Raw genomic sequence first — 13,161 nt, forward strand, 5'->3', positions numbered from 1 at the left:
TGTGTGTGTGTGTGTGTGTGTGTGTGTGTGTGTGTGTGTGTGTGTGTTATAGGGTCTCATATACTCCAGACCGTCCTTGAATTCATTATGTAGTCAAGGTTGGTCTTGAACTTGCCTGGAATCCTCTTGTCTTGCCTTCTTATTGATAGGATTACAGTTCTGTATTACCTGGTTAAAGTTTTGGTTTGAATAATTTTATTTTTAATACTCTCTTAAAATCTTATCTTTCCTTGAGTATTTAAAAAATCGGTTACATTTATTTATTTACTATGTGTGTGAATATGTATGCATGTGCCATATTGTACATGTATATGTGGAAGTCAAAGGACAGCTTGGGGATTTTCTCCCTCTATCAGGGACAGAGCCCAGGTCGTCAGTTTTGGTGGTAAGTGATCTCACAAGCTGAGGCATCTTGCTGGCCTTTATCCATAATTTTTAAGCGCTTTCATGGAAAAGCTGAAAGCAAAATATTCAAAGTTGTGATAATGACTTCTGCATTTCAAAATTTAACTGGAAGTAACCCACAGTATTTAATTGAAGAGGAAATGTTCATGGAGAAATACACTGAAATTGATTGTATGATGAGTATGCTGTTTTATATCTATTTTATTGCACCATATTAAATTACAGTGTAGTTAATGTTACAAAATATTTCACACAAAGCAAACAAATGCACGTCGACAAACTTTAGATGATAAATGTGTAAGAGCATCCATAGTTTTGTCACAAACACCTTTAGAGTAGCCAGCAAAACACTTGTAGATCACACGTCTAGCTTTTAAAGTAGCTGGGAGAAAACTGGTAGTCTGTCCGAGTAACTGCTGGCTTCTGAGTCAATTGCCAAACAGCTGTTTGAAAGAACCTAAACGTTCATATCCTGCACACCAGGAGAATCTGAGCTGTCTCTGAAATTTAATATAGCTCATTCCTCCCAGCCTGACGTCCATGAGTCCTCAAGGGTGCTTACCTGAGGTAACAGTGAACAAGGAAGATGATGAGCACGCTGCACGCTGCGCACATAGCACTGCCGTGCTAAGATTTTCATGTGCAGTTCTGAAATGCATGCCTTTGGAGCACTGTATTGTGTGTTCGCATGGAAAGACAAATCTACCAGGTGGAGCATCATAACCTGGGAAACTAACCTTTCCTCTGAAGTGTTAGGACAAGGCTGTGGTTTCCCAAGTGTGACGGCCAGCCTGGCTCTGCTTTGACACCGAAGCCCCAAGATATGTTCGTAACCCCAGCTCTTCACAGTTACACCCTCAATCCACTCAAATGGTTTTCATTCACACAGCTGGGTTGTCCTCTCTCACCCCCGCAGGCTGTCTCCTGCCTGCCCAGCTGATGACGTTTTCCTGGCTCCAGCCAACTTCCGTGCTTGTTACAAACAGTGCTCCAGGGGACAAAGAATTGTCTAGATTAAAACAACAACAAAAGTAGGTCGATCTTGCAAGAATCCGGATGGGTGGCCAGCCATCCCACATGAACAATGTGTGATGTTTCTGTCTCTTTCTCTCCCCTCCCCCCATCACAGGAAAAATATCATTATTTCGAGAATGTGAGAGGCTTGGTTGTGGCCAAAAGCCTATTCATCGGTCAGTGTTATAGAGAAACCTGAAGCAATATTCCTAAGCATCCCAGGGAACTGATTTAGTGGCTATATTTGCATTTTCAAAGGGATGACAAGCTTCAGAAGTAGTAGTAAACTCTGTCCTATATGTAAAACTAATTCAAAGACTCTCCTGAAAGTTTTGACAAAAAGTGGTGAAACAAAGACTTAGTTCTTGCAAATAAGATGGACTGGCTGCCTTTCATTTTGATTTGCTCCTTAGAATACTAGTCAGTGGGCTTCTCTTTATAATTCTGATTTACACTCAGTTAAAACTGTTGTCAGGAATGGGAATCCTTGTCATAGATTTGGCTGTGTTTCCAGCCAGCTTTCTGTCTTTCCAATGGCTTCCTCAGGATGGGCTGTTGGTGTTAGAAAGATGTGAGCAAGTTTCCTTTTTTAATCTCTGTATTCAGCTTAGAGGTCACTGGTAAAGCAGCCTTGTGTCAATGGGTGTGAAACCCTCACCATGATAGGTTCTTGGTCCTGATACCTCAGGATGATACCTCAGGATGAGCTCAGTGCATGCAAATTCTTTGCCACTGCCTATGTGATGTATTACTAAAAGTTACTTAATGTTTCTCCCTTGTTGCAGTGCCTAAACTGTAAATAATGATTCCATGTTAGCACAGTGACAATGGACTTCAAACACTTTATACAAAAAAAGAGCTGGTGATTTTTTATAGACTTCAATTCAAGCTGTGTCCCTGTGTGTTTTCTCTGTTTTATTTATTTATTTTTATAGCTCCTGTCATGGTTATAATGATTACCAATGTAGCTATTTATAGAAACAAATGACTATTTTTAGACTAGACAGGGGTTAAGACAAATGTCTTTGTGTTTTGACCTATTCCTGATAGATCCCTTATCAATCGCTAATCATGTTAATCCATGGGTAATCATCTCTTCTTATTAGGTATCCCTAGTTAATTTACATCAACCATTCCTGAGTCAGGGTAGTGAATGATTGTGGCTGCTGGGAAAAAAAAATGGAATTTCTAAAGAGTTCTGGGAGCTTTTATCAAACAGAATACAGGCCTCATTTCGGTTCTTACCCTGGGCCGTTGGTTTTACAGTAAACTGCCACTGGTCCTCATAGGCCATTGGTTATCTAGTCTCTTCACCAATGACCAACTCGGCAAAGCCATAAAAACCCACCGCTATTAATTGTAATAAGAAACATCAGCCTTTTATTTCTAAAGCTCTAAAACAGAGACCAAGTGAGCACCTGATTAATATTAAAGCTTTAGCTAAGACTCTCACACTTGCTTTATGTTTGCCACAGGCTATCATTGAGTGGGAACCAAGAAACAGCCTTTTGAGAGCAAAGCAAATGGGAAATAAAGATCTTTCCTGTGAAAGTTTCTTCATGCAGTATATGTGTATTTTTCTCACCAGAAGCCCATTCATTCATTCCTATGCCTATCACTTCTTCAGGGTCTCATGTAGTAGTCCCTGTCTCTCTGTCTGCCTGGCTCTTTCCTTGCTCTCCTACTGTGACACAATGTCCTAATATAAAAACAAACACAAAAGAACACCAGTGAATTGACAAGTGGCCAAGCCGTCATGTTAGTGTTGAAATAGCTTGTCTAGAATTCTTTACTGAAATGTGATGATGCATCAATGCTGTAACATACTCACTGTTGTTAGTAAGTCAGGCTTCCATTTTCCTATGTTATATATATATATATATATATATGTTTTATATACATATATAAAACTATATGTCTAACCATGTAGTTTGTTTTAGATAAAAATGAGCTTCAGGTGCTTCATTTGAAATGATACTACTATGTGCACCGCTTCATTTTATTTTTTAAATAAACTTCATTGCAGAACTTACAAATAAAAGAAATCACACACCAAAGTTTACTTGACCCCAACTTCTATACAGTTAAAATGGGCATTCAGAATGGAACATACTTTTTTTTTTTCTCACACCATCTACATCAATTCTTTCTAAATTCCGAGTAACTGAGGATTAGAAAAATGATGTTCCCTCTACAATTTTCTGAATAAATAAACTACATTTAGCAATCCACTTGTTTCTCCAGTTTAGTCTGTTCTTTAGGAATGGAGCCCATAACTTTGATTGAGAATTTGCTGAGTTGTAAATAGCACATGATATTTTAGGTGGCACATGTTTGTTTCAGTTGAGAGAACATGTCCTATTTTTGAGGAAGGAAAGACTTGTAAGACATCAAATGTTGCTTGCAAAACAATTTGATGAAATGAATGTAAATGAATCAGAAACATGTGAATTGTGCTGCAATTAAAATTAATGGGTTTAAATAGGAAAAGGGTAAAGCGCTTGGGGGTAAGAGTGTGGCAAGGCAGGAAGTGACATTTGTTTTGTTTTCATTAGTCTTGGGTTCCTGAAAAACAGCCTACTACTGTGAATTTAGCTCCATTCAGATTCTCGAAAGCCAAGTTACGAAATTGTAAAGTGGGCTAATAATACAACTTCATCTATGTATGCGTGGAGAGCTGCCACCATGCAATCCTTTAAAATCGCTTTCAAGGGGAAGCGAATGGTTCCCAGTGCTGTTCTTTCAAGTTTAAACGAGACTTTGTAATGATTATAAAACCTATTTTCATTTTCCTCCACATTCACACATAAACTTCATCTTTCCTTCCTCTTTCTAGTTGAAAATGATCAGATATACCTGAAATGAGAGTGATATACTCTGAGAGGAGAGAGGGAGGAAGAAAAGGAAGGATGGAGGGAGAGAGAAAGAGGGAGAAAGAAGCAATGTAGCAATGTGTGGGCCAGGACATCAAGTGGGATTTCATAATGGAAACACACAAACCAGAATAATTATTTTAGAGACACAAACATTTAATCCACAGTTTCATCCTTATATCTTTTATGCACACTTCAAAGCAAAAATCAAAGCTTTCAAAAGTATGATTTTCATTTGTAGTTTAAAGTTAATGCATTACTCTGAAAAATCTGACAAAAACAAAATAAAATGAAGTAAAAGGAGGCTAGGCCTGGTATTGCTTGCTCATAATCCCAGTTCTTAGAGACAGTGGCAGGAAAATTGTCACCAGTTAAAGATTCAAGACCAATCTGGCCTATGTGGTGAGTTTCAGCAAACACAGCAACACAGTTAAACCTTGTTTCAAAAAAAAAAAAAAAAAAAAAAAAGGACTATCTCAATGCTCTAAATCTAAGCCTGCTGTGTGACTGTGTGACATTACAGTCTCAGAACAGGTACATGTTAAATATTCCAAGAACTTCCAAAAGGCGAGATGTATGTAACTGGAGTCCATATTTTACTTTTATCTTTTGTGTCACTGTCAAACACGCCTTATATAGTTTTTCAGGACTGACTTACTGATGGGTGGAGAATACATTAATTAATAGCCTTGCATAAAGTAGCTGAAGGCATAGTTGTAGAAGGAGGTTGTGTGAGGAGGGCCTCTTTGGGCTTTGTGAGAACTGTGGAGATTCAAGTCCAGCACCTCTCTGGTTATGCAGACACTGTTGTTCTGGAGGAAGCAGGAATGAAGGCAAGGCCTTTTTTGGGGGGGAGTGAGGGGAGATGGTGGTGTGTTGTTGTTTTGTGTGAATATCGGGTTGTTTCTCAGAGTATTCTGGGAATGTTTCTCCTTACCTTTTCACAGGCAGAGTTTGTGAGAAATTTTTTCCTTTTTTTTTCTTTTCTTTAATTAATTAATTAATACAATTTATATCTCCACCATAGGCCCCTCCCTCCTCTCCTGGCAGTCCCACCCTTCCTCCGGAATACCCAGAATAGGGAGCCCCCTACCCAGACAGTCACCCTTGCTCATTTTTTCCCAAAAGTGCTTGTTCTCTGATTGGGCAGATAACATGGTTTAACTTCTAGCAGGTCCATCTGATTGTCCCCCACATTTTAGTAGCAGGTGGGAGTGGCAAGGACACTCCTGTGTTCTGCAGTTAGTGGCAACACAGCAGTCACCAACACAACAGCCTCCAGAAGTCACTTTCACAGCAGGTACTTGTTGGCATGAAGTATAAATCCTTATCCAACACAGGCAAATAAAAATGCACAGGAAATGGTAATTTCATGGTGCTTTTACTTTAAGAGTTTCTTGTCAGTTTCATCGTCGTCACCATCAACAGCCGATACTCATCGGCTAAAAGTCCTGCTGGGGAACATAACGTTCAGAACACCACACAACGACATAGTTCATTCAAGCACTGCAAGGACTTAGTTTCCCTTAGGCTTTGCTGCCTCGGGGTCTTCTCAGTGTCCCGAGACCTCACCCGTTGCTTTCTGTGCTGTTCCTTCTGATGACAGGCCTACCCTTGCAGCAGTGACAAGGAATGCGAAGTTGGAAGATACTGCCACAGCCCCCACCAAGGATCGTCAGCCTGCATGGTCTGTCGGAGGAAAAAGAAGCGATGCCATAGAGATGGCGTGTGCTGCCCTGGTACCCGCTGCAATAATGGTGAGAGAGCTCACCAAGTGCTAACAGGTCTTTCCGTCTCGTGAACCTGTGAACCTGTGTGGAAAGTAGTTTAATGCTTACTTACCCAAGCTTCTGAGCTATAAACCTTTTAGGATTGGGAGATTTGGGTTCTTATATGAGATACCAGAGTCACCTTCCAAATTTTAGGGTTCCCGGGGTCTGACCACTTTCTTGACTGTGTTCTTTGTTGACGTAGACTTTGGAAAAATTGAGGTGTTGTATGCAAAAATCTCTGAATGTTTTGCTTCCTAAACATATGAATACCAAGATAAGCAGTGCAGTTGTGAGTCCCTTGACTAGGCTCGTGGGAATTTTGAATTATAATCATTATATTCAAGATGTCCTGGAACAGCCTTACTAGGTGAGGGGTGACTGGCCCTTTAAGTACAAAGGACTCTATCCTGTAGCCTGACTGCACTCAACCCTAATGAAATGACAGGCAGACATTTATTCAGCATTAGTAATGAACTGACATTCACAGATAACACAGGATTAAGTAACTGCGGAAAGTGGTTAGAACATAAATTTAATCATAGAAAAGTGGCACAGTCAGGCTCATATTGCCATGCCTGCTCTGGTCTCTAGGCATAAACCAGCTGTGAGCACCATTGGAAGGAACGGAAGGGAGGAAGGAAGGCCTCACACCATTTGAGAAGTGTGTAGGTTAGATTGAGATTGTTTTGCTCATGAACAGAAAAGATGCTGGACCAACGACTTAAGAGAAAATGGCAGATACTTATTTAATTATTCACTGTGTCACTCTTCTAAGTACTTTGCATATATTTACAATGATTCAAAGACATTAATTCTGTTTTTGGTCCCATTTTGTTGTTGCTTGCAGTGTCATTTGACCATGAAAGAGGCAAAATTCATATCTAGGAAGGTTGGCTTTAGAGCCGAAGTATTCTATCCTCAGTAAGTAAGTGGTAAATGAATGAGCTAACAGATAAAAGGATAAGTACATAGTAGGTAGATGAAGAAATAGACACACGAATGGGTTCCTAACATGGACCAGGATGAACAGGACAGGTTAGAAAGTGATAGTGATCTGTTTACATCCTGTTTCTAGGCATCTGCATCCCAGTCACTGAGAGCATCCTGACGCCTCATATCCCAGCTCTGGACGGCACTCGGCACAGAGACCGCAACCATGGTCACTATTCTAACCATGACCTGGGATGGCAGAATCTAGGAAGGCCCCACACCAAGATGCCTCATATAAAAGGTAGGAGCACCTGTTCTTCCATGTTTCTTTACTCTTTCTTTTATAAGGAAGTAAAAGAAAGTATAGTTAATAGTTAATTCATCTTGGTTTTTTAAATCCATTGTTAAAATGTTCGTTAATGGACAATTTCAAATTTGAGTTTATTGATTTTCACCTTTGAAAATGCTAGAGATCTCATAGAACTGCCAGAAAATACATATTATGAGAAAGGCAGTAGCCTGATCTGCCATGCCATTTTTCTAAACCCACTTCTCTTTGCACACGAAAATTGAGAGGAAATCTTCTAAACAAACCTGTCTGGTCCAAACTTACCCGAGGGTAAAGCACTCACTGTGGAAAATGTATGAGGAAATACTGTTGCTGGAAATTAAATTCCCAGCCATTGTTTTTTTTTTTTTTTTTTTGCCTTTGCAGATTCAGGAAGTTGATTTCACTAAGCAATCAGATGGCATGTTATTTATAGACTAATCTATGAGAAGCAGTTGGTTTCAAGTTGGGTTATGCATGACTATGAAGTTCCCTTCCTCCCATCAGGACATTTCAGAGTTACTGGAGTTCAGAGCTCAGCAATAACAAACTTGAATAGTATGAAATTATTTTACTACTAGTAAAAATTTGAAAGCATGAAGTACACTTATACTCAAAGGAGGCCTTTTCCTAGTGTATCTGTGTATTCCTCTTTCAAGATGTATGTGATTTAAAATGCCCAGGGTTCTACAGAATCTTGTAATGGAGCATCTTCCTTTTCTTGGGAATTGGTAAACAACTTCATTCTCCCCTTTTTAAATTTTTATTGTATTTATTTTTTATTCACTTTACGACTTTGTTGTAGCCCCATCCCTCCTCCTCTTCCAGCCCCACCCTCCCTTCCTCCCTTCCTCATGCCCTTTCCCTCAGAAAAGGGGAGCTCCCTTTCCCATTCACCCCAGCTCATCAAGTTGCATCAGAACTGAGCATGTCCTCTTCCCTTGTGGCCTGGCAAGGCAGTCCCGCCTGGGGAAGTGATCAAAAAACTAACAAGTTAGTCCATGTTTGATGCAGTTCCCACTTCCCTTACTAGAGGACCCACATGAAGCCTAAGCTGCCCATCTGCTACATTTTTGTAGAGGGCCTAGGGAATTTTTGATGAACTGAAGTGCTCTGAGAAGTTCTGATGTGAAAATGTAGTTTCCTGTGATTGATTGATTGAACGTTTGTTTGTTTGTTTGTTTGTTTTTGTTTTTGTTTTTTTGAGACAGGGTTTTTCTGTTTAGCCTTGGCTATCCTGGACTCACTTTGAAGACCAGGCTGCCCTCAAACTCATAGAGATCCACCTTCTTCTGCGTCCACGAGTACTGGGATTACAGGCATGTACCACCATGCCTGGCTCCAAGTTTCCTTTTCTAAACACGTTATTTCTATAGTTTGTCTCACCACAAAACCATTTTCCCACATTTTCATCTTCTGAAAAGACAGTCTCCTGGAAAAAATGGACTCATTCCTGTAGCCTAGACTGCTAGTGGTCATCTGTATAATGCTGGCAAATAATTTATCTTTATCATTTATCTGTACCTCCCAAGACCCTGAAGTATTTCCCATACTTATTTCTACTTCATCAAATTCCTACCTAGTTGGCATTACATGAGCGCCTTTCCTCATTCTAGCAGACATCTAAGTCACAGCACTATTCAAAAATCTATTAATTATTCCAATCTGACCGTATATGAAATGTGCTAGTGCAAATAGGAAGTGTTGTATTGCATGCATGGCTCACGAACTGCATAAAATCCCTACAGTGAAATTAGCTACATGTAGAATGATAGAGAATCCTTTAGACCACAGGTGGCCAAAAGACAGCGTTTGAGCCTCATCGGCACCACCAGGTTTTCTAAGTAATGCTTCAAAAAGACACAGACCTACATGTTCATTTAGCTCTTCTCTGTGCCTGAGTTTTACAACACAACACTGAGGAGCTGTAACAGCGTCACGGCCCTAATGTATTTGCAATCTGGCAGCTAACACAAATATTTGGCAACCCCTGCCTTACACTGAAACACAAATCAACGCAGCCAAGATGTGTGTGGGAAGGTGCTCTTTAGCGACTTCATCTTTTTTTGTGAGTGTGCATAGTAGCCAGCTTTGTAATCCCACGGATTTTAGAATAAGTTCTTGGTTGCCCCTGAGCCTGATGGCTCTGAGCTAAGGTGGCTGCCTTCTCTCTGCTCTGTTCTGTCTCACAGCTCCTTGTAGGCTGTGTTCCTACCACTCTTTGTCAGATGCTTTCGGCTGGGTCTAAACAGCTTACTCGTCTCACTGCCTCCGTTGGTATTCTGGCATGACTGTATTTTCGCAAGTCTTCAGTGCTATCAGGTGGGGCTATTAGATTCTGGCTAGTGAATCCAAATCCTGGTTGCCAACATCACCTGCTCCTTGGGGGTCTCTTGCCCTAAATGCGGTAGTGAATTCCTGCTGCTGACCAATCTCTCATAATTCCTAGTTCATCCACCAATTCTCTGCACTAAATAAAATGTGCTACTAATTCACAGCTGGACTTAACTGACAAATGATGTCAAGAGAAAAATCTCTAATAAAATTAAAGGTATTAACAGGTGAAAGGAGAACTACATTCATGTTTTCAATAGATGCCAGAAATATATTTGACAAAAACTCCTAATTCAGTACTGCCTAAAAAGGCAGAACCGTGAAACAGGACCATGGTTTCATACATATGTATGTGTGTAAGCATTTTAGTGGAAAAGTACTGTTTCCATTTACCTCAAATAGAGAGAGCAATCACATCCTGAAGAAACAATTCCAGACTGTTGACCCAATGGTCTTATTGTAATTTCTTGCAGGAGTGTGGGCAACTTATGGACAATTGCACTACTTCCCTCATGGAACCCACAGGAAAGCTTTGCGAGGATCTGGGAAGATCTTGAGTTTGAGGGCAGCCTAGGTTAGAATTAATGCAGAGACTTACGACTGCTCAGTGTGCTGAGAATGAGTGACGGTTGAGTGCTCGTTCCTAAATAGGACATCTATATCACTCTGTCCAAGGATCAGGGGACTAAATGGAAGAAGGACAGAAAAAAATGTAAGAGCCAGAGCTCCTTTCTGGAGTTCCAACCCCCCCACCCCCACCCTGTAAGTGCTGGGTAGAGCATACTATCTTTTATGTGATTCCAGCCTTAGAAGGCAAAGACAGGAGAGCCCCAGAGGAAGCTGTCTAGCAAGTCTGACCATATCAGTTACATTGCCTTTTCCTCTTGTCTCTACGTTTGATTGAGAGATCCCGGCTCAAAGAGTAAGGTAGAAGAGTGATGGAGCATGATACCCAACCTCAGCCTTGGTCTCTCATTTACATGTACACATGTACTTGCACATACACACATACATGCACTCCCACATAAGCAAAAAGCATGCATATATGTACACTACGCATACATATATGCATACACATATGCATACACACACAGAGAAATAGACAAAAAGTAGACTATGATGAATTGAACATGAACACAGTCTGGCTATTTATTAAACTTCATATTCAGGTGGTAGATAATGGAAAGAGACAAAAGCAGATTTGTGAGAGTTAAAAGAGAACAAACTGGTGTGAATCCAAGACTTTTTTTTCCCAGTGGCAACATAATTCAAGATAAGGCAAGTAACAGTATTTTCTGTGATTCTGATTGCAAAGTAGAAGTTGTTCCCAAGAACGCTTGTAATCCTTTTTGGTCATGTTTTCTGTAGGGCATGAAGGAGACCCCTGCCTGCGATCATCAGACTGTATCGATGGATTTTGCTGTGCTCGCCACTTCTGGACCAAAATCTGCAAACCGGTGCTCCATCAGGGGGAAGTCTGTACCAAACAACGCAAGAAGGGCTCCCACGGGCTGGAGATTTTCCAGAGGTGTGACTGTGCAAAGGGCCTGTCCTGCAAGGTGTGGAAAGATGCTACCTACTCCTCCAAAGCCAGGCTCCACGTGTGCCAGAAGATCTGATAAGCACTGGAAGAGTCATTGCTAGCAGACTGTGAATTTGTGTATTTAATGCATTATGTCGTGATGGAAAATCCAGTTTGGAATTTGGAATAATGAGGGATGTGGTAAGAGTGTGGAACACAGGAGGGCAGGACTGAATTTAAACCAAGACTGTGACAACCAAAGCACAGTGTTTCCATTATGCGACTTGTTTATGTAAATAATGTACACATTTGTGAAAATGCTGTTATTAAAAGAGAGCACACCATGAAACTTACTGACAAATACCACAAAAATAACCTTAAGCCACATTTCTACTCAAAGCTACAGTTTAATAAATTACTCTCGCTGTCCCTTGACATAAGATAATCTCTAAAACATGGGAAAAGCTGATGGGCAGGAAGTGAAAATATCCAGCCTTATTAATTCGCATCATAAAAGTCACCTTTTAATTTGGAACTCCACTTTGACTTCTCAAATAAAGGTCTTGGTAGACAAGAGGAAAAGGCAGTCAATGGTTTCCAAATCACTTCAAGATACTGGCATGCCATTTAGACATTAGAAAAAGGTAAACATGTGTCTTTTCAGACCATTCACTTCTTTCTTCAAAAACCTAATTTCCCCTGAATCAATCAAGACAGATATAAGATGAAAACAGATCCTGCATTGTGAAGGAATGACATCTCAAACATAATACCCACTCAAGCTAGCATCGTTAACTGTGCCAAGTGCAGTACAAGCAAGCAAAGGGCAGAATTTTCATAGATTGCAAAAACATTCAAGATGTCTAAAACATGAGGGAAACTGAAAATGGAGTAAGCATTGTTTTGCCAGAGCTTTGACATACCCTACATGTGGTAGAATTAGACCGCTAAATACATTTATCTTTGCATAGCTGGAGACCAGTAGGTCAAAGGTGACCCTAGAGACTTGACTGATATCTGTACTGTGTCAAACACAGCAGGGAAGTAGAGGAAACCTTGTTATTTGTCCAGACTTTAAGATCACATGTCTGAAGCACAGGCTGAATGTTCATGGCTAATACCAATGGCTCCACAAAGTTGAAACTCTCCATGGAATTTGTTCTTCTCATGCAGATGAGTTCAGTGCAGTGCCTGAACTTTCCCAGCTGTATTATATTTCATGGTTTTGAGGATGCAAAAGAATCTCGATATAAGGGGATCTTACACATCGGATTCTTTTAAACCAGGTGGTACAAGAGGAACAAATGTCACCAGAAGTTTCTGTACGAACCTTTCAATGGAATAGGTATTCCAAGGACATAGTTTCTATTTTCTGCAACTATTGAGAGTTAAAAAGTTTAATACTATGTGGAACGAACATTCACATATCTCTAATCTATAGAAGTTACCTGAGACCACTCACTACTTTCTGATTTAACATAGTTCTAAGTATTATGTCTAGAGCATAAAAGACAAAAAAAGGTTATCATGCTGTTGCTTAAGTTCTTATAGACCCCACATTACTTTCTTGCTTTACTTAAGACCCATCTGCAATCTCAAAGTCCAGTCCTTGAAGAGTTTCAGCTTCTGACACACATCTTGCCAGGATGATCATGGTTTGTGCTCTGCAGATGTCTGCTAGAGCAAAAATCATAAGCTAATTTATCCAATAGCAAAATTTGTGGTTTAAGCTTGGTGGTGTGAAAAATGGAACAATTTGGTCAGAATTTCCTACAGAGCAATGACACAATCTAGTTTATACAGTATCTCCTTTATATTCAGCCTCTCAAAAAGTATTATTTGGAATAATTTATTTACAGGAAATGTTAATGAGATGTATTTTCTTATAGAGGTGTTTCTTACAGAAAGCTTTGTAGCAGAATATATTTGCAGCTGTCAACTTTGTAATTTAGGGGAAATGTATAATAAGATAAAATATATTAA

The 13,161-nt window shown here is 40.0% G+C and overlaps 1 protein-coding gene across 1 annotated transcript in view; it reads left to right on the forward strand.

Moving 5' to 3' along the window:
* The window catches only part of Dkk2 (dickkopf WNT signaling pathway inhibitor 2), a 97,627-nt gene extending 85,100 nt beyond the window's left edge, over nt 1-12,527 (forward strand). Inside the window, exons 2-4 of the mRNA XM_055628234.1 lie at nt 5,899-6,049; nt 7,140-7,295; nt 11,025-12,527. Coding sequence (XP_055484209.1) covers nt 5,899-6,049; nt 7,140-7,295; nt 11,025-11,275 — 558 coding nt within the window. The 3' untranslated portion in view covers nt 11,276-12,527. The remainder of the gene's footprint in view (nt 1-5,898; nt 6,050-7,139; nt 7,296-11,024) is intronic.
* The last annotated feature ends 634 nt before the right edge of the window (nt 12,528-13,161 follow it).

This window comes from Psammomys obesus, unplaced genomic scaffold, assembly GCF_907164565.1.
Source record: "Psammomys obesus unplaced genomic scaffold, mPsaObe1.curated_primary_1811, whole genome shotgun sequence".
NCBI classification, from domain to species: Eukaryota; Metazoa; Chordata; class Mammalia; order Rodentia; family Muridae; genus Psammomys; species Psammomys obesus.